Source organism: Gymnoscopelus braueri (assembly GCF_963280865.1).
Source record: "Gymnoscopelus braueri genome assembly, chromosome: 15".
Lineage (NCBI taxonomy): Eukaryota > Metazoa > Chordata > Actinopteri > Myctophiformes > Myctophidae > Gymnoscopelus > Gymnoscopelus braueri.
In genome coordinates this window covers 12,896,647-12,919,039 of record NC_137620.1, presented here as the reverse complement: position 1 = coordinate 12,919,039, position 22,393 = coordinate 12,896,647, and the positions used below count along the sequence as shown (strand labels likewise).

Here is a 22,393-nt window from a genome sequence, read left to right as displayed (position 1 = left end):
TTACTGTACCCCACTCTGTGAAATACAAAAGGCGAGAAAAGAAAGAGAGAGGGAGGGGGGGACAAAGAAACAATGGAAAACTGTTTCTGATTGGCGTCCCCCACCATTGTTCTGGTGTCACCTCTTCAAGGGAAGGCTAATTACAACTTGTCACCACACGTGCACAGTGGAACAATAATGTTTTTCTCACTGTTTTCTCTCTTTTCCCTCCCTTATTATTGGACTAGTGAGACGGTGGGGCCGCCAGACCCAATGTGAGATGAACGTGTTTCTATCTAGCTGTGGAACGGGACCACAGCAATTGTGTGTGTATCTGTATGTGTATGTGTATGTATATGTGTGCGTGTGTGTGTGCGTGTGCGTGCGTGTGCGCGCGTGTGTGTGTGGCGGCCGGAAAGGGGTCGGGTAAGGGCTTAAATGATGAACATAACAGGGTTTTCAACTGGAGAACGTTTTCCCAGTTGAAAACAACCCAGTCATTCCCGTCGTATGATGAAGTATAAATTAGACTTAAGAGGGGGGCTGAGATTGCTAGAGAGAGACAGACAGAGAGGGGGGGAATCAGAGAGAAAGAGAGAGAGAGACAGAGAGAGAAAGACCGCTAGACAATGACAGCCACTGTACTGTAAGTTCTGGTCGGGGAGTGGAAGCCTGGGAGATGACTCATACTGTAGGGTGGAATGAGGAGGGTGAGGAGAGAGAGGGGAAGCAGAGAGAGAGAGAGCGGGGGGGGAGAGCAAAAAATAGAAGTCATGAGCGATGGGGGGGGGGGGGGGGGTGAGAGACGAGACCCTTTGGGTGAAGTTGCCCGTCTGATCTCCTAGCTGTTCTCTCCTGAGTCAGCTTTTAACGCCCGCCCGCCCCCCCCCCCTCCCTCCCCTCTCTCTCTCTCCCTCTCTCTCTCTCTCTCTCTCTCTCTCTCTCTCTGTCTCTGTGTCTCTCTCCCTCTTTCCCCTCTTTCTGTTTTCCTCTCTTTGACACCACCCTCTATCTTTTCTCTCGACACACTCGTTCCTCTGGCGGCAGCATTCAGTGAGCGGAGATAAGCTATCGTATGATCAAAGATTGCATTCCAGCGCAGTTGGGAGGAATGCAGTTTTTAATCAATTAGCTGCCAAGCCGCAGCTCTCTCTCCACAATAATATTCTACATATCCGCTGCTCGCGGGCTATTTTAACATGCCTTCCATGCAGCTGTACACATGAAGTGAAAACGATGCCTTTGTGGTTTTCGAGAGAGTGAGAATGTCCTCATGCGTCCCTCTGACTGACATGGTTCCCTGTCTGTCTCCCTTTCTCTCGCTCTCTCCCTCTCCAAAACCCCCCAATCCTCTCTCTCTCTCTCTCCGTATCTCCCTTCTTCTTCTTCCATGCAGTGTGGACGGCACGGTTCTCTCAGGAGCCGGCAGACCAGTCGGTGGTCCGGGGCCAGAGGGTGATCCTGTCCTGTGTCGTCTTCAACTACTCGGGCATCGTTCAGTGGACCAAGGACGGGCTGGCCCTGGGCATCGGAGAGGACCTCCGGGGTGAGGAAATAGAGCTGCAGCAAGCCATCAGCTCAGCTCAGCCCAGCCTAGCTTTACCACGGCCTATAGCCTATAGCAGTGGTTCTCAGACCTTTTCATATCAAGGTCCATTCTGTATTGGGCATTTGAGCCACGGACCACCATTTGATGAGATTTAGACTCTCAGACCCCAAGACCTATATTTTGTTGTCGTTGGATACGATTTTGTCCACAATCCCATGCTGTATTTTGATGTGGTACCATTATAGGAGAGATAACAGGCAAAAGTTGATAAAAATAAAACATTAAATACTTTATTTAAGTAATGCAGATGTTTAACAATCATTTAACTCTTGAGAGCGTAACATGAAACCAAATGGACCCCTGGGTTTCATTTTACACTCTCATTTTACACTCTCATTTTACACTCTCATTTTACACTCTCAAGATCTATGTAATAAGGATTCATTTGGTTACCAACTCTCCATCATTTAGCTGGGGACCTCTTGGAACCCCCTCAAGGACCACTGGTGGTCCCCGGACCACTGGTTGAGAACCACTGGCCTATAGTACAGTAGAGGTCAATGCATTTTGCTCTCTTGTCTGCTATTTCACCCTTGGTTCATGAATTCCTCTCCTCTCCTCTCCTCTCCTCTCCTCTCCTCTCCTCTCCTCTCCTCTCCTCTCCTCTCCTCTCCGTAGCCTCCTATGTTCCCTTGCCCCCATTTTTCTCTCTCTCTCTCTCTCTCTCTCTCTCTCTCTCTCTCTCTCTCTCTCTCTCTCTCTCTCTCTCTCTCTCTCTCTCTCTCTCTCATTCTCTCTCTCCCTCCCTCCCTCTCTCTCAGCATCCTTCCTCCCTCATTCTCTCCCTCTTTCCTCTCCCCTTCTTATACTTTCAGGTTGCTTGAGTCTCTAAATTCTCCTCTTTTCCTCCACTCATTCCTCACCTCATCTCTCTTTACTCTCTTTTCCCCCTTTCTCTTCCCCAATCCCTCCCTTCCTATCCTGCTGTTTTTCTCTCTCTCTCTTCTGCCCCCCTTCTTTTAATCATATTGTTACTGTAATGGTCCAGTGCTTCAAGCCAAAGCTTTTAAATAGAAACATGTGAATGAACACAGGGTGTTTCACAAACACACACGCGCACGTGGACGCGCACGCACGCACGCACACGCACACACACACACACGGAAAATGTGTGTTTGTGTGCGTGTGGCTCTGTCCCTCTCCCTCCCTCCCCTCTCTCGGCTTTTCATACGCTTTCTGGCTTTCGACATTTCACATGCAAATGCACATATATACAAGGCACAAACAGACACACACACACACACACACACACACACACACACACACACACACACACACACACACACACGCACGCGCGCGCACGCAGGCACAAGGACATGCAAGGTTAGGCAGGCAGCAGTAACAGCAGGGGAAAAAATAGAAAAAATAAACCCAGTTTAGAACGGCTGGATGGAGGCGACAGCAGAGGGATTTCACGTTAGCATCCCGTGTCTGGGCAGCTGGCGTGAACGCCACTGCTGCAACCGCGGCGGACGCCAGCCGCTCAGAGAGAGTCCTCGAAAAACGCCGCCGTCATAATGCATTCGTTTTTCTTTCCCCCCTGCTGGTGAAAGAGAGCATGGATGCCACCTAATGGTGAGAATGCACAGCATAGTGTGCCCAGCTGTGCTGTGGCGTTGGATGGACTGGGGGGGGGAGGGGATTCGAGAGGCTCGTGGCACTTGTGTGTTTGGCGAGTGTGGGTTTTAGCCATCAACCTGGCATCCCTATATTTGGGCTTGTCATTATAGGTGAAACATTTTATTCATGTATTTATTTTGAATAGAGAAAATAGCCGATCTACAAGCTCTACAATGTGCCACATCGCGAGGCATCATGAGCTTTACAGATCTATTTTCGCTGTTAGACGTATACGGTGAAGAATATATAGAGCTGAAGAGGTTATAACCCTCTGTTGTCCATGTGCTGTGTTTCTGTGTCTCCCATCAGCCTGGCCCAGGTACCGAGTGCTCCGAGTCCAGGATTTGGGCCAGTACAACCTGGAGATCCTGTCGGCCGATCTGTCCGATGACTCCCTGTACGAGTGCCAGGCCCCTGACGCGGCCCTGAGATCCCGGAGGGCCAAGCTCACCGTCCTCAGTACGTGTGTGTGTGTGTGTGTGTGTGTGTGTGTGTGTGTGTGTGTGTGTGTGTGTGTGTGTGTGTGTGTGTGTGTGTGATCTTTGATCTTGTATTATTGTGTGTATGCCCATATTTTTCCCTATACTGAAGCCCTTCCTGGGCCAAACATAACACGGTCTTCCTTACTTCCTTCACAGGTGTTACCAATGATTCTAATGAAGGCTCTGTTCCATTTAGTGTAGCACTGTGGTTCTCAAACCTTTTAATTTCAAGGACCCCCATTACACACCCGTAAGGGGCCATTTGGAACCCCCTCAAGGAACCATGATGAGGGTACCTGGTCCACACTTTAAGAACCACTGGTGTAGCAGAGTGTTTCCAGTGAGCCAACATGCACAATAACAGCACCCTGACTCTGTTTGACCAGAATGGAACAGAGCCTTCATTAGTATCATTGGTAACACCTGTGAATGAAGTAAGAAGAAGCCCAATTTCTTTCCAATATGGCTGCTGTTCATAGAGCTTATTCAATTCAATTCAATCTTTATTTCAGACCCAGGGAGATCCATATCACAATTATACATATAAAATGATTAGAGGCTGCGTAGCATTGAGGCCAGTACCACCAGGCTAAAGAACAGCTTCTTCCCTGTATAGCTGTGAGAATTATAAACTCTATAGACTGTGTAAGGGTCCATTTGGTTCCATTTGAACACTCTCAGAGTTACGGGGGTCCTTGAAATTAAAAGGTTTGAGAACCACAGTGCTACACTAAGAGCCTTCATTAGAATCATTGGTAACACCTGTGAAGGAATTAGTTCACTAACTGCATTAGTGATCTAGTGATCTGTGAGATTATACCCATGAACTCTGCACTATGAACTGAACTGTGACACATGAATAGTTTTTTTAATGCATTTTTTTAATGCTGCTGCTTTTAATACTGTTGTTATTGCACAGTTTTTTTGTTTTGATGTTGTGTATGGGTGTATTTTTTATTTATTCTGCCATGACCAGGACCTGAGGACCTGGGTGACAAATTCCGTTCTGTATGGAATGACATTAAAGCTCCTTGAACCTTGAATACAACCAAATTTGTTTTAATATATATTTTTCCCCATCACTGAATATGGCCCAATAATAGGGCCCAATAATAATATTTCACTTTTAATAGTTTCAATTTACAAGTGTTTGTGAGCTGATAAAAACAAATTAATAATAATAATAAATAAAATATCAAATTAAAAAAATGATTAATAATAATGCAGTTTTCAATGCTATTTCTGTCTGCCAAGAATAAAACCTGTTGGAGTGTTTGCAGTGGAGATGCTGTTCGCTTACGGGTGTATTTTTCAGGTGTGTGTATGTGTGTGTGTGTGTGTGTGTGTGTGTGTGTGTGTGTGTGTGTGTGTGTGTGTGTGTGTGTGTGTGTGTGTGTGTGTGTGTGTGTGTGTGTGTGTGTGTGTGTGTGTGTGTGTGTGTGTGTGTATGTGTGTGCGCGTACGTGTGTGTGTTGCTAAATGTGTGCTCTCCTCTCCAGTCCCCCCAGACGACCCAGTGATAAGCGGGGGTCCGGAGGTGCTGCTGAACGCCGGGGACTCCTACAACCTCAGCTGTGTGTCCCGAGGGGCCAAGCCCCCCTCCATGATAGAGTGGCTGAAAGATGGGCTGCCTGTGGAAGGGGCAGTCGGTACCACTGTAAGCACACGCACAAACGCGCACACACGCACATGCACACACACACAGTGGTGGAAAGTAACTAAGTACATTACTCAAGTACTGTACTTAAGTACAATTTTGAGGTATTTCTACTTTACTGGAGTATTTCCAATTTTCAGTACTCATACTTCTACTCCACTACATCTCAGAGGCAAATATTGTATTTATACTCCACTTCAATTATTTGAAAACGTTATTTACTAATTACTTTGTAGATTTTGATTATTATTACAAAACAATAACCACTTCAACCCTACATTTCGGACATTTGAAAATAGTCGATCTACAAGCTCGTAGATCTGCTATTTTCAAAATATTTGTCATCATGTTATACATGATAATTTGTGAAAAGGTACATTCTGCATAATGAGTACTTTCTACTTTTGGTACTTTAAGTACATTTTGATACCAATACCTTTGCACTTTTACTCAAGTTCATTTTGAATTCCAGACTTTTACTTGTAACAGAGTATTTCTACATTCATTGCAGTATTGATACTTTTACTTAAGTAAAAAAATGTGATTACTACACACACGCACACACGCACGCACGCACGCACGCACGCACGCACGCACGCACGCACGCACGCACGCACGCACGCACGCACGCACGCACGCACACACAAGCACACACAAGCACACACAGTATTCACATGTCATCTCTTTGGATATTATGTGTTTTTGTGCCGGCCCCTGGGGGTCAATAATAATCAGTGTCAGTAACTGACTGACTGACTCTCCATCATTGAAACAAGCAATGCACAACGGTCTCTCTTTCTCTGCGTTCTGCAAACAGCCAGATATGTGCCCGTATCCCATTTCCCTCGTTCTGCTTTCCCCGACAAACTCAACACGGAAACATATGCATCTCCGTTATCCCTCAGCCTCAGCGATGTGCAGGCATTTCATATTTTTTTACTGGGCCAATTCCCTCCAATCAAAAGGCCCATCAACTATCTGGACATTACATTTGCCAAGCTTTTATTGACCCATTAAGACCAGGAATAGATCTGTGTCATTTATTTGATTTATTTGGCTATTCAAAGATAGCAGATCTACAAGCTCATATGAGCTTGTAGCTCTGCAAATTTTTTTTACAATTGTGAAAATTCCTTGAATTAAAAAATTGTACAGTACTTGAGTAAATGTACTTGTTACTTTACACCACTGGTGGACAGTCATGTCCTTTTTTATATCTTATCTTTATTAACCACTTAAGCCGAAAGGGTAGAAAGGCCGTCTGAGAATGGAAAGGTCCCCCCGTTCACCACCTGGTCCACTCAGGCTACGCGTCGACGTGTCCATGAGCAAGACACTTAACCCCTAACTGGTCCCTGGGCGCCGTATTAATAGCACCCACTTCTCCTAATAGTTATGATGGGTAAATGCAGAGGAATTCATGTATTATGCAAATGTACAGTGACAAAAAAAATTACCCCAAAGTAGTGGGAACTAAATTATTAATTATTATTACTTAATTGACCCATGTCCCCCAGGGGTCTATACTTGGCCCGCTATTTTTTCCCCTCTATTTTCAGTGAATATTTACCCTATTATGACACAATTATGACTTTGAGTCTGGGTAGCTCAGTCGGTAGAGCTCTCACCTTTAGACCACTGCTGGTTTACGTTTTTACACTATGGTGTTTGTGATATGAAATTCAAAGCTTACCATAATCACATCATCATGTCTTCAGTCATATTCAAGGGCTTTTTTCAAACTAACTCCACTTTCAGTTCAGCACACCTGAGGGGAGGTGCATGTCGTGTGCCACTTTACAGCTGACGCTCGTTGACACTCGTATTACACTTAGTATTACTGGCATCAAAGCAATTATGCTGTGTTTCTGCATCAAACTACACCTAATCTAAGATTCCATTAAAGGCAAGAATTTTTACACGACTCTCTCTGGTATAATATAATTTATGTTTTTGTTTGAGCTGTCGGAAATAACTAGGCTACACTTAGTTGTTAAAGTCAAGATGAAAACAATATAATAATTTGGATTAAACTGATTGGGAATAATCTTTTAAGGAGAATCGATTTTTAAAATTTGTTTTGAATCGAAGTGTGACCCCAAGAATCTGAATCGAATCGTGAGATAGCAGACGATTCACAGCCCTATTATTTACAGTAAGGAAACAGACAGGGTGAGAGGTACTGGCGAGACTGACTTTGTCCCCTCTGGCCATGTTTTACATCTTCTCCCTTTTCCCTGTCCTGCAGGAGGTGCTCCCGGACCGGAAGAGGGTGACCACGCGGAGCTACCTGCCCATCCTGCCGGTGGACACGGACACGGGGAAGAACTACAGCTGCGTGGCCACTAACCTGGCCGCCCCCAGCGGCAAGATCACCACCGTCACCCTCAACGTCCACCGTAAGAGCCATTTCAGATCAGCGGTTTCACAACCTGTTCTAGATCAGGGCGCCACTTGAAAATCTTGAAAGCGCTCGCCGCCCACCCATCTGACCACGTGCATTTTCAGAGCATGTTTATTATTAATGATCAATCATGCGATGTGTTCCGGGCTTGGATCAATAGAACCAACGTACATGTACTTCAAGTTCTTATTTTATCGGTATCACAATGCAAATTCTTTTTTTACCCATTAAGACCGGGAACACATCTGTGTCATTTATTTGGCTATTCAAAAATAGCATAGATATAGGCCTAAGCTCATAGAGTGGCACCGAGTGCTGCGCTATGAGCTTTTTTATTTATTTGTGCAAATCTTTGAATGTATATATTTTTCTAAAGCGAACATTTGTAACTCAACTCTTTGCTTCTGGCGGGTCCCTGGAACAAAACATTTTCAGATGGGGGTCCGCAGCCAAATACATTTCATTTTGGGAGGTCACCATTGGGCCACGGTCCACAGGTTGGAAATCTCTGATTTAGAACACCACTGAGTCGATACTGACCACTAATGACCATCAGCTGTTAAACGCTGATGATGGACCCGTTTGTTAGTTTTGATCGCATTCTCTTTATCTAACACTCTTTTATCATTGATATCCTACAGAGTAATCATATTCATTGTGTCCTTGTAATCTAATTTATCCTTCAGGCAATATCACCCCACAATGTCAAAATGCAACTCATATTTCTGCCTATAATTAAGCAATAATACAGGAGAGAATGAGTATTGGATGGTATATTGTGATTACATTACATAATACAAAGTGGAGTACCTTAAATGACAGTGGCTATGGTACAGAATAATCAATATAGCATGCCCTCGAGTGTATTATTGCTTTTATAACATTGTTGCCAGCTTTTAGCAGCAATATTCACCCGCAATGTTGACAAAAAAAGCTGCTGTTGCCAACCAAAGCCTAGTGTATAGCAATGGGTTATCATCATTATACATACAGAGAACTTCAACGCGTTACAATGGGAAGTGCCTATAAAATGCATATGCACAATGTGATATACAGTACTGTATAGGATGTCCACTGTATAGGATGGGTACAGTGAAAGTGGTGTTTTACCCAATCGAAACATTATTATACGGAATATCCTACACACAGGTGTTGAACTTCAGTTTCTACTGGTATACGCTTAGACAGAACGCCCGCTCGGGTATAGCGGAGTTGTGCTTTGAGCTTCAGGCAATCCTTATCTCTTATGGGGGGGGGAGGGGTCCCTGGAACAAAATATTTTGAGATGGGGGTCCGCTGCCAAATACATCATTTTGGGGGGTCCTTGACAGGAAAAAGGTTTGAGAACCACTGATACTATAGTAACATACGTTTTTTCGGAAAACGTAGACATTTGTAGAATCCCCAGAAGCAAAGATTTGAGTTACAAATGTTCGCTTTAAAAAAAATCTAAGATTTGTACAAATCTTCACGATTTAAAAATAAATAGATGCTATTTTTTTAATTGCCAAAGAAATCTGAAAATGACACAGATGCGTTCCCGGTCTTAATGGGTTAAGATACCAGAGATTGGTCAAAATTGTGTTTCATTCACAAAACAAGTTGCACCAATATGGCATCCATATCACTTCCACTCTGACAAAGCTGCTATACGATTGCATGCATGACCCACACTGTTCCTCCTGTCCAACAGACCCCCCCACAGTGACCCTGTCCATTGAGCCCCGCTCTGTCCTGGAGGGGGACAGGGTGACCTTCACCTGCAAGTCCAGTGCCAACCCCCCCATCATGGGATACAGGTCTGTAAAACACACATACTTTATACGGTTGGGCAGAAACCTTGTATCTCTATATTTCAGCTTTTGATATTTTTTTCATAAATGAATGCCCTACTTCATCATACAAGAGTGTCACTACAAAAGTAGTGAAAATAGCGGATCTACAAGCTCACGATGGGTGCGTCCATGGGTGCGTGCGTGCGTCCATGGGTGCGTGCGTGCGTGCGTGCGTGCATGCGTGTGTGCGTGCGTGCGTGTGTGCGCCAAGGTTATTATAGTAAACAAAAAAAAACGAAGTAACTAAAACAAAAATTAAAAAAACATTTTCGTGAACTGACAATAAATAAAAACTAGAATAAAAAAAGACGATAATTAACTGAAACTGTATTGTGTGTTTACAAAACTAACTAAAACTAACTGAATTGATTGACAAAATGCCCATATTTAAAAATAAAAAAAAATGGGTCCATGCTGATGCGCTGTTGTCGTTTTTTTCCGCACCGGTATCAGGTGGGCCAAGGGTGGCGTGGTGCTGCAGGGCGCCAGGGAGAGCGTCTTCACCACCAAGGCCGACCACTCCTTCTTCACCGAGCCCGTGTCCTGTCTGGTCTTCAACGCCGTGGGGAAGACCAACGTCAGCATCCTGGTCGATGTGCACTGTGAGTCATCTGCCGCCGCTCGTCTCAGCTCCACACACACGCACGCACGCACGCACGCACGCACGCACGCACGCACGCACGCACGCACACACACACACACACACACACACACACACACACACACACACACACACACACACACACACACACACACACACACACACACACACACACACACACACACACACACACACACACACACCTCTCGTATTTCGCCACGTTTCGTTTTTTTTTATTATTCCTTTCCAGGTTCATGCTGTAGTTTAAGTTTTTAATGAAATACATTGAAACCCACTTCACTGTATCGTACCTTTCCCTGTTTCTGTTTCTCTGTCTTCCATCCGCGGCAACTCCGCCCCTTCTTTGACCCTTTGAAGCTCAAATACAACATACCATTAACCATTAACATTAAAGGAGTATAGTTCACCAAAAAATTACTTATTTTCGATCAATTACACCCCCCATGAAGCATTGATTTCATGGAGATTTTTTAGTTTTTGTCGCATTCCTAAGCCAATAATTTGATTACCGGTGGAAAGATGCTAATGTATCCGAGTCCTCTACCGGACAAACCGCCGGTCATCAAATTATTGGCTTAGGAATGCAAAAATAATCTCCATGAATTCAATACATGTAAAATAAGATTTTTTTTGGGTGAACTTTATTTTCTTACATAACCACTTGAACCCCAGCATCCCTATCCTAGGGGAACATTAGCCAAAAAAAAATTTGGCAAAGAGGGGAAAAAGAGCAGACCAAGTACAAGTTTTCTAAGTATTGGGGGTTTATGTGGTTAACTGTCTGAAAATACACATTAACATGAATCCAACACAACGCTACACAATGATAGTGCTGCTGTCAAATAAGTCTATGAAACTATTATATGAAACCTATGAAAACACGATGTTATACAATATGTAGTGGGGGTCCCTGCTTCATCTCTCTCCCTCAGCTAGGGGGGTCCTTGGCCTGAAAAACGTTGAAGACCCCTGGCCTAATGCATATCAAACTGGGGGTCCTTGAAATGAACAATGTGGAGAACCACTGGAGTAGAGCTACTGTATTGATATAAGTCCTCTTTGTCTCTTCAGTTGGTCCCATCCTGTTGGTGGAACCCCAGCCCAAAACGGTCAACATCGACTCCGACGTCAGCCTTAACTGCAAGTGGGCCGGCAACCCCCCGCTCACCCTCACCTGGTTCAAGAAGGGCTCCAACATGGTAGGGGTCCTCAGTGTCATGTCAGCCATCTTCTCTTCATCCTACCAACTAATATAACTATAATGATACTTAATACTTGATACTTAATGAGAGTGTCCACACTGACTTGTTGTCATTATTGTTGCGGTGTGAACTCTGCCATCCACTTTGATTTGATTTGATTTGTATTTTTATTTCATTTCATTCATGCTAGAAATGTTCACATCTCAGAGGCAAATATTGTACTTTTACTCCACTATAATTATTTGAAAACTTTAGTAATTGTGAAAAAATCGAGGGAAAAAAACAATAAAGTCAGAGACTTATTTCCATTGTGATCCTCTCACATAAAAACAAAGACATTTGGCATGCACTTGAGTTGAGATTTTTAAAACGTTATAGTTATAGTTTAACTTATAGTTGTAGACAGTTATGGTTATAGTTATAGTTATAATAGGGGGTATGGACAGTGCATTAGTCAGTGAATCAGTCATTCCTTCACTCCATCCATCAGTCAGTCAGTCAGTCAGTCAGTCAGTCAGTCAGTCAGTCAGTCAGTCAGTCAGTCAACCATAGTGGTGACTGACTGTATTTCCATTTTTCAATACTTTTACTTCTACTCCATTACATCGCAGAGGCAATAAATCATATATTATAAGACATACATTAGCCACTTTAGCCCTATTTTATACATAGGCTTTTTGAAAATAGCCAAGCTTGTAGATCTGCTATTTTCAAACATTTTAGTAAGTATATTTTGATGCCAATGCTTTTGTAGTTTTAACATATTTAGTATTTTTATATTGTGGTATTGCTATTATTTTTACTTAAGTAAAATATCTGAGTACTTCTTCCACCACTGGTCAGTCAGTCAGTCAGGTGGATACATCCTGCTCTTTTCTCGTTTCCACATTCTGCTTCTCTTTCTTTCTTTCTTTTTTCTCCTCACATCTTTGAAGTCTGCTCGTGCCCCTCCTCCCCCACAGGTCCTCAGCAACAACAACCAGCTGTTCCTCAAGTCGGTGAGCCAGGCGGACGCGGGCCAGTACGTGTGTAAGGCCATCGTCCCCAGGATCGGCGTCGGAGAGACGGAGGTGACGCTCACCGTCAACGGTCAGTGGAGAGACACTTTCTCACACAGTTGTGAGCTTGTAGATCTGCTATTTTCATTTGATACATATGATACCTTGTGAAACAGGACATTCTTCATAATGAGTACTTTAAGTATATTTTGATGCCAATACTTTTGTACTTTGTACTTTTACTCAAGTCAAATTTGGTTACCGGACTTTTACTCGTAACAGAGTGTTTCTACATTGCAATATAGATACTTTTACTCAAGTAAAGAAATTGAGTACTTTTTCCACCACTGCTTACCAGTGCTCGAGCATCGCGCTTCAGCGATCTCGGCGCCCAGTGGTTTGTTTTATTTATTTATTATTATTTATACATTTTTTCAATACCTCTTATATCTCTGGTGTTCTCTTATTTTCTCTCTTGGCTCAGGTCCTCCCATCATCTCCAGTGAACCGGTCCAGTATGCAGTGAGAGGAGAGCGAGGAGAGGTCAAATGTTACATCGCTAGCACACCTCCCCCGGACAAGATTGTAAGTGAGAACACAGAACACAGCCTCATCCTCTTTGATCCCCTGTGACTCAACCGTCGGTTTAATTGGTGCTTATCGGAAGCAAAAAACAAAGGCGTATTGTAATAGAAGTGGGGAAAAGGTGGAAAAACTGAAAATGTGTATCCATTTTACAAACGCATACAAATTTAAATTAAACATTTGAAATGCAGTTGAATATTATTCGATATTTAAAAAAGAGATACACAGTGTAATGATATGCGAATAACAGGAAGGCGTATCGTAATAGAAATCAGTGGGGAAAAGGTGGAAAAACAGAAAATGTGTATCCATTTTAGAAACGCATGCAAATTCAAATGAAACATTTGAAATGCAGTTGAATATTATTCAATATTGTTTTTGAAAAGAGACACACAGTACTATAATGTGCGAATTTGAATTTGACTAGGCTATCTTACTATTTATAAATGCCTCTGGCTCTACTACGCACTCTTCCCCCCTTTTTCACACAGTGACTCAGCCCCTGAATGTCATCCGCAATTTCTGCACGGTCTGTCACGCAAACAAAACAACGCTAATGTTAAGCTCACTTTTAGCTCAGTGCCTCTAGAATCAGCTTTGTAGCTTTCTCCAGTCGGCTGCAGTGGCTCGGTCGCAGATAGTCCTGTGCGAGAGTGAGTGTGCGTGAGTCTGTGTGTACTGTATGTGTGTCTGTGTGTGTGTGTGTGTGTGTGTGTGTGTGTGTGTGTGTGTGTGTGTGTGTGTGTGTGTGTGTGTGTGTGTGTGTGTGTGTGTGTGTGTGTGTGTGCGCGCGCGCGTGTGCGTGTGCGTGTGCGTGTGCGTGCGCGTGTGTGTGTGTGTGTGCTTTTATTATTATTGTGAGGACCAAATGTCCCCACAAGTATTATAGAATAATAAGCAATAGATGTTTTAGAGATAATGTTTACAATTAGAAAAATATTCAGGTTGGGGTTAGGATTAGGATTAGACATTTAGAGGTCAGGTTTAGGCGTTATAGGGTTAGAGTTTTCCCTATTTTATACAATACTACAAGCTCACAACGTGACGCGCTGCGACACGTTGTGTTTTCCGGCATTATAGGCTCACGGTAAAAAAGAAAAAATGCCATTCATGAAATCGGCGTCCTAAAATGTTGAAGTCCTCACAAATATAGTAATACAAACGTGTATGTGTATGTGTGCGTGTGCGTGTGTGCGCGCGCATGTGTGTTTAAATTCAACTCTGGGTGACCGTGATCCGTCCTGACTCACATAGTGCACGCTCCTAATGCAGCCTGTGGAAGGAGAAAGGGACAGGAAAAGACTTCATGAAATATGAAGGACGGGACGAGGAACAGTTGTCCCGGTAAACGCCACAGCCAGGGAGAGTCCACCGTTCTCCTGGTATAAATGGGCAGATTATGGGAACATGTGGCCTCATATATAATTAAGCGGCCCTCTCGGTGCTTCCATGCTGAATAATACAGCTGCTTTTAGCGTTTTCAGGGTTTTCTCTCACTGACTCAGAACAAGCCCGCTAGCCCGAGGTGCACAACACACTGTTGCTGCTTTTACCGCAGGTTGTCATGCAAGGTGCATGTGTTGTTATTATGTGCGAACGCGTCTCTGTAAATTTGTGTCTTTGGTGTTCTGTTTTGGTGTTTCATTATCACATGCACTGTACAATTCAGCTGGCAGCAACACTGCGGGCAGTGAAATTCTTTATCAGACCTTCATCATGGAGATACCTGATGAAGGTCAGTTTGACCGCAACATTGTTCATTGCAACAAATACATTTTCAAAGTGAAGACAGTGTGCAGGACCACTTATTTTTCATCCATGCTGACTGTTCTCTCCCACGCACCTGTCCTTGGAAGTATAGGGGTTGCAAAAGGACTTTTATCTACTAGATTAAAATAATAAAATAAGTAATTTAAAAAGACTGGGGGCTCTGTCCAGAGATTTTATTTAAGGTTTGGCAGCCATTTTTAGATTATCTCAATCTAAAATGTCCTGCTGGGTATACTGAGGCATAGGACGGTGAATCACCTGATGGACAATCTCTGTATGCAAGTGACAATCTGTAGAGTTTTTGTTCTGTATTACTATTTTATTTTATTTTATTTTATTTTATTTTATTTTATTTTATTTTATTTTATTTTATTTTATTTTATTTTATTTTATTTTATTTTATTTTATTTTATTTTATTTTATTTTATTTTATTTTATTTTATTTTATTTTATTTTATTTTATTTTATTTCTTAATGTACCGTGTGATCACTTGAAGTCCTGTGGTTTAACGAATGTCTTGTTGCTGTTAAAACTAAGACAAATCAATTAAAAACAATCGAATGATAATATTATATACAATGTGCATATTCTGCAGGTGTGGGCGTGGAAGGAGAACGTGTGGGAGAAGGAGAGAGGGACGCTGCTGGAGAGGTACACGGTGGAGCAGAGCAAGTCGACGGCCGAGGGTGGCGGGGTGCTCTCCACCCTCACCATCAACAACGTGATGGAGTCCGACTTCCTCTCCACCTACAACTGCACCGCCTGGAACTCCTTTGGACCGGGCACCATGATCATCAGCTTAGAGGAGACTGGTGCGTGCCCAACCCGTATCTTATATTATATGGCAGTGGTTCTCAAACATTTTCATGTCACGGACCACCCCCCAAGAGACTCAAAAATAGCAGATTTAAAAGCTCACAACACGTCACATCACGGCACGTTGTGAGCTTGTAGGTGGGCTATTTTTCGAATGGCCAACGTATAAAATAGGGTTAAACTGTTACTCATGCTGCTGGGGAACCCCCTCCAGGACCCCTAGAAGATATAAAAGCTCGATATACGAGCTTGTAAATCTGCTATTTTTGAAAAATCGTAAACATTTTTGCAAATCTTTGAATATATGTATAACATTTTTACTAAAATCTCTGCTTCTGGGGGGGGGGGGGGGGGTCCCTGGAACTACATATTTTGAGATGGGGGGGGGGGGGGGAATACATATCATTTTGTGTGGCCCTTGACATGAAAAAAGTTTGAGAGCCACTGATATTATAGCTGTTATTATAACTGTTAGGATTTAGAAGACACGTGTAGAATCCCCAGAAGCAAAGATTTGAGTTCAAAATGTTCGCTTTAAAAAACAAAATACTGTAGATGTTCAAGATTTTTCAACAAAAGAAAAAATAGCCCAAAGTATAAAATAATAGCTAAAACAATCTATGACACAGTATGGGTTCCCGGATTGACTCACTTTACTACTTATTCTTTGTCATACGACGGTGACGCATCGTGACCTTGTAGACCAGGCTATTTTTGGCAAGCAACGCCGTCATACACAGAACAGAATGTAAATTAAGCATTATGTTCTGCTCTTTCTCCGCCCCGTTCGTCCTCTCTCCCCTTCCCTCTGTCTCGTATTCTCTCCGTTCTTTACCTCTCTCTCTCTCTCTCTCTCTCTTTCTCTTCCTTCCATGCTTTCCAGATGAGGTCCCGGTGGGGATAATAGCTGGTGGGACAGTGGGCTGCACCATCCTCTTGTTCCTCTGTCTTCTCGTCCTGGTGCTCATCTTCTACCGGCAACGCAAAGGCAGTGAGTCACAACCATACGTCCTGTATACACACACACACACACACACACACACACACACACACACACACACACACACACACACGCTTCATGTATACACACCTACTCTATACACACACTAGTGATGGGTCGTTCATGATCGATTCGTTCAAAAGAACTAGTTATTTGGCGTGAACGTGAACGAACCCATTCACTTCCTGAAGCTTTCGTTCATGCCCCCCGTCCCCTCCCCCCATACACAGGACGGGAGGGCGCGCTGTACGCGCGACGTAATAATAACGCTCCCGTGAATAGTGTTTTTCACTAGACTAATAGCGCTACTGAACGGTGAACGTGAACGAATCATTTGAACGGATCATTGCCGTGAACATGAACGAAATTGTTCGTTCACTGAAACGAACGTTTTTTTCCCACCACTGGCACACACCTCATCTACCTATCAATTTAAATTCAAAGGAGCTTTATTTAAAAATGAAACCAAATGGATGGTTGGTTTAATTCTTTGTTTAATTTTACGCTCTCAAGAGTTAAATTATTTTTAAACATATGCATTACTTAATTGTTAGAATTGTTATTTTGATTAATGTTTGCCTGTTATCTCTCCTAACATCAATACAGCATGGAATTGTGGACAAAATCTCATCCAACCCAACGATAACAAAATATTCTAAGTCTTGGGTCTGAGAGTTTAAATCTCATCAAACGGTGGTTCCGCGGCTCAAATTTCCGAATAAATAATGGACCTTGATATGAAAAGGGTTGAAAATCGCTGCTTTACAGTATACACGACAAAAGCAGGAATTGCCCTGGAAAATCCCGTGCAATTGTATATACCTCTGAGAGTGTGACTGAACATGGACCAATGAACAATGAGTTAAGTTATCAGGGGACGAGTGTGCAGTGCATTCGTCACTGTTGGAATATACTTTACAATATATACAGTCCAAGACCCACACCTGCGAGCAGTGTTGCCAGATTCTGTGAGAGAAACAAGCAACCAGGTCTAGGAAAACCAGCCCAAAAGAAGCGACTATGCGCCACATGAGCACTTTAACATATACATCAGCTATTTTCAAATAGCAGATCTACAAGCTCACAACGCGTCGCGATGCGACGCGTTGTGAGCTTGTAGATCTGCTATTTTCAAATGAAATCTCGCGGGGAAATTATAATAAGCAGATCTGGCAAACCCTGGCTGGAATATACTTTACAATACAGTACAAGACCCACACCTGCGAGGCAAATAACCGTATACCATATGGATGTGGGTATAGCCTCTGCTCTCACTCCTCTCGCCTATACAAACACTCACCCAGGGGGAGAGGGGGGAGGGGGCCGCGGAGACGCCAAGCCCGCCCCCCTCCCCCTATTATACCCAGCATGTATTACAACTCGGCGCCTTTCGCGGGTTGTGTTTTGCTTTTTGCAGGTCGGCGCGGGGTCACGCTGGGTAAGCCCGACATCAAGGTGGAGACCATCAACAAGGAGACCCACAGCTTGGAGGAGGACTCCGGCAGCGTGTCCACGGCCTCGCGCATGGTCAAGGCCATGTACTCGGTGAGTATAGCCATGGCGATGCGGTGCAGGGGTCAATGTTACTTAAAGAGTAAAAGTACAAAAGTATTGGCATCAAAATATACTTAAAGTACCAAAAGTAAAAAAAGCTTGAGCTTGTAGATCGGCTATTTTCAAATAGCCGATCAGTGGTGGAAGAAGGACTCAGATATTTTTACTTAAGTAGAAGTAGCAATACCCACAATATAAAAATACTCTGTTACGTGTAAAAGGCCTGTGTTCAAAATGTTACTTGAGTAAAAGTACAAAAAGTATTGGCATCGAAATTTACTCGAAAGTACCAAAAGTGAAAGTACTAAAATGTTTGAAAATAGCAGATCTACAAGCGTCACAACGCGTCGCGATGCGACGCGTTGTGACGCGTTGTGAGCTTGTAGATCGGCTATTTTCAAATAGCCTAGATATAAAATAGGGCTAACGTGGTTAATGTATGTTTTATAATGTAATAATTTATCTGCAAAGTAACAAGTAACTAAAGTTGTCGAATAATTCTAGTGGAGTAAAAGTAAAATATCTGACTCTGAGATGTAGTGGAGTAGAAGTAAAAGTATTGAAAATTGGAAATACTCCAGTAAAGTAAAAGTACCTCAAAATTGTACTTAAGTACAGCACTTGAGTAAATGTACTTAGTTACAATACACCACTGGTTGCGGGTTGCTTCGCTGTTTACGTAGCCTGAGGTTGTAGAAAAAGAAGAACCTTGACGTGCTGTAGCTCGATGCCCTCACCCTGCGCTGTGCCGGGGCGGCGTGGCCTCCAATAATGTTAGCTTAACCACTTAAAGGGATAGTTCACCTAAAAAAAAATATTTTTTTTCTATCGATTTGTCACCCCATGGAGACTTGAATTCATGGCTATGTTTTTGTTTTTGTTTTTGTCGCATTCCTAAGCCAATAACTTGATGACCAGCGGACCGGTAGGCAGCGGTTCCCGGTAGGAGACACTCTTTGTGTCTCATCAAATTATTGGCTTAGGAATGCGACAAAAACAAAAGAATATCATGAATTCAAGTCTCCATGGGCTGACTAATCGATAGGAAAAAAAGTCATTTTGGGGGTGAACTATCTCTTTAAGCCCCATTTTATACTTCACAGAACAACGGTGTTGCACAAAGGTTCTTGTAGATCTGTTTTTTCGCTATTTTTTCTACATGTTTGTACATTGAAAATGTTTGTCATTTTTTATTACCTTTTTTTCGACTATAATAACATGCAAAAATAGGGTTACCCAGGTTGAAAGTGGTTAATATACAGACTCAATAAATCTCTGTAACGTGTCTCTTCTAAGTGTTTTTTTTAACACTCTCTTGATTCGTTCTGTCACCTTTTTCTTTTCCTTCCTTATTTCTTCTATACGTTGCTCCACCCCCACCCCCCACCCCCCCACCCGTTCTTTTTTTGTTTATTTATCATTTCTTTATTTTGGTTTTTTGTCGTTTGACGATTTAGTTTCTCCCCTCTGTGTCTTTCTCTCCCTCCAATCAGCCCTTTAAGGACGACATAGAGCTGAAGTCTGACCTCCGCAGTGACACCTTGGACACGCGCCAGGAGTACGACCTGAAGGTAAGACCACACCAGCTGTGGACATGAGGAACGGAGTACATTTACTCGAGTGCTTTTTGTTTCTGCACTTTTTTTTTGTGGCTTTCACTCCACTAAAATTGTAGTTTTGATTCCACTGCGTTTTTAGGAACGGACGGTGGTGGAAAAGGTACTAAAATCTTTTTACTTAAGTAAAAGTATCAATACTGCAGTGTAGAAAGTGTACAAGTAAACGTCCAGAATAAAAAATGTATGCAGAATGTCCCATTTCAAGTTTTCAAATGTATACAAATCTTTTGAAAATAGCAGATCTACAAGCTCACAATGCGTCACATCGTGACGCATTGTGAGCTTGTAGATCGGCAATGTTCAAATGGCCAATATGTATACAGGGCTGAAGTGGTTAATGCATGTTTTGTCTAAATCTACAAAGTACTAGTAACTCAAGTTTTCAAATAATTGTAGTGGAGTAAAAGTACAACATTTGTACTCTGAGCTGTATTGGAGTAGAAGTAAAATAGACTGGAAATAATTGGAAATACTCCAGTAAAGTAAAAGTACCTCAAAATTGTACTTAAGTACAGTACTTGAGTAAATGTACTTAGATACTTTACACCACTGCACACCAGGAACCAAGTACATTTACTTGAGTGCTTGTTGTTTTTGCACTTTTTTTGGTGACTTTCACAATTGTACTTTTGAGACCACTGCATTTCTAGGAACGGACTCTTGGGTCCCAAACGAACAAAAATATATTATGAATTAACCACAGCCAAGGTTGTCGAACTCACAGTGCTTAAAGGGATAGTTCACCCAAATCTTTCGATTAGTCACCCCATTGAGAATTCATGGATATTCTTTTGTTTTTGTCGCATTCCTAAGCCAAAGATTTGATGACCAAAGGAGACTCTTTATGTCTCCTACCGGAACCGCTGCCGGTCATCAAATTATTACAGTACCCATGTGTAACTCTCTGAGTGCACAAAGGTAACCACATTTGTACACTCTCAGAGTTGATTTAAACACTGCAGATTTGACCGTGCATGGCTCCAATAGAAGGAAAACTCAACACAAGGTCCTGGCAGAGGGAGTGAAGACGTTCTGGTTGTCCTGTACTGATATACAAGGTCCAATCGCTGCCATGGTTTCAGTCTAATTATACCCTAGTTGCTGAGAATACTGGAATCACCTTCATCCAGAATAAACACTTGACTATTCAAAAATAGCAGATGAGCTTGTAGATCTGCTAGTTTTCTGAAAAATCGTGAACATTTGCGCAAATCTTTGAATATATACAGTATATATATATTTTTTTAATTTGAATTCAAAAATAAAATTCTAAATATTTTTCAAAAAACTGTTAGGATTTAGAAGACATTTGTAGAATCGGCTTCAGGTCTTAATGGGTTAATACAGCACCCAGGGAGCAGTTAGGGGTTAAATGTCTTGCTCGAGGGACACATAGACCGGGCAGGCCATGGGTGCCGTGGGTGCGAAACGGTGACCGTCCGATTCCCAGGCGGGCTCTCTCAACCCACCGAGCGCCGCACTACGAGCTTGTAGATCTGCTATTTTTGAATAGCCAGAGAAATCTAAAATAACACAGATGCGTTCCCGTATTGAATGGGTTAAAAGCTGCATCCCCAACAGAGCATTAAATGGAACATTCACCCATTTGAAATGAAAGGCCAGTAAGTGGGGTGGGGGGGGGGCAGAGCTGTGGTATTGTGAAAACAGAAGGGCTTGTGCAACAGTTCTGGACCCGAAGAGAAGTGAAGTCATCAAAGCCCTCGATCGTGGTACGAGGTTGTGCTGAACTCCCCCCCCCTCGCACAGCCCCACTGAGACAGGATTATAATACTCCCAGAGAACGCTCAAGGTGACGTGATATTGGATGTGTCTTGTGATGTGATGTAGTGTGTGTATGTAACTTGGAAAGGAGAACGGGAGGGAGGTGGCGCGATGCCAAAACGTGAGAACGAGAGGTGTGTAGGGGTGGGGGGGGGTGGGGGTGGGGGGTGCGGTGCCTCGGCGATCGGATAACTGGACTTGAGCAACATTTCCTGCCATATGGGAGAAATGTTCTGGAGAGCTGTGCGTAAAATGGACACCACTGTGGGGGGAAAACAATAACATTTGAGAATCTCTCCCTCCCCAAAACTTACTCTGTGAACTCCAGTTTTTGGAAGACGCCGATTTCCACCACTACTAACACAGAAGAGTGCATACAATCAACAACAAAAAAAATCCCTCCTTTGCGGAGATCAAAATAACTTGGACTGGATATTTGTCCTATACTATACACTGTCAGTGTCAAGTGATTCATATGTGAGAATATGTTCTCACATTTGAGTCACAGACATAAACATGGTTGCTCACGTAAACATTATTAGACTTTATTATGTAACAATTGCAAGCAGTGGTGTGCTCTACCGTGTTACGCTATATGCGTAGCATGACGTGCAGATTTTTTTGAAAAAAAGCGCAGCCCTCTACCAACCATCAGTTGTGTAAAGTAACAAGTACATTTACTGAAGTACTGTTCTTTTTTTTTTAAAGATATTTTTTGGGGCTTTTTCTGCCTTTATCGATAGGAAAGTAGGCTGACAGGAAATGGGGATAGAGATGGGGGGTAACACCCAGCAAAGGTCGTCGGGATCGGAAGTCGAACTCGCGACATGCTGGGAAATGTTATTTGTTATTATGTTT

General features: G+C 42.9%; 1 protein-coding gene across 2 annotated transcripts in view; it reads left to right on the top strand.

Annotated features, from left to right (window-relative positions):
- kirrel1a (kirre like nephrin family adhesion molecule 1a) overlaps positions 1-22,393 on the top strand; it is a 57,727-nt gene that overhangs the window by 29,679 nt on the left and 5,655 nt on the right. The window contains exons 2-14 of one of the 2 annotated variants that reach the window (XM_080451130.1): positions 1,376-1,525; positions 3,518-3,667; positions 5,190-5,347; positions 7,596-7,746; positions 9,445-9,550; positions 10,040-10,188; positions 11,280-11,407; positions 12,373-12,499; positions 12,893-12,993; positions 15,360-15,576; positions 16,464-16,568; positions 17,998-18,125; positions 19,628-19,705. In XM_080451130.1, coding sequence (XP_080307256.1) covers positions 1,376-1,525; positions 3,518-3,667; positions 5,190-5,347; positions 7,596-7,746; positions 9,445-9,550; positions 10,040-10,188; positions 11,280-11,407; positions 12,373-12,499; positions 12,893-12,993; positions 15,360-15,576; positions 16,464-16,568; positions 17,998-18,125; positions 19,628-19,705 — 1,748 coding nt within the window. Of the gene's footprint in view, positions 1-1,375; positions 1,526-3,517; positions 3,668-5,189; positions 5,348-7,595; positions 7,747-9,444; positions 9,551-10,039; positions 10,189-11,279; positions 11,408-12,372; positions 12,500-12,892; positions 12,994-15,359; positions 15,577-16,463; positions 16,572-17,997; positions 18,126-19,627; positions 19,706-22,393 lie in introns of both variants that reach the window. The other variant, XM_080451129.1, reaches the window with a different exon arrangement.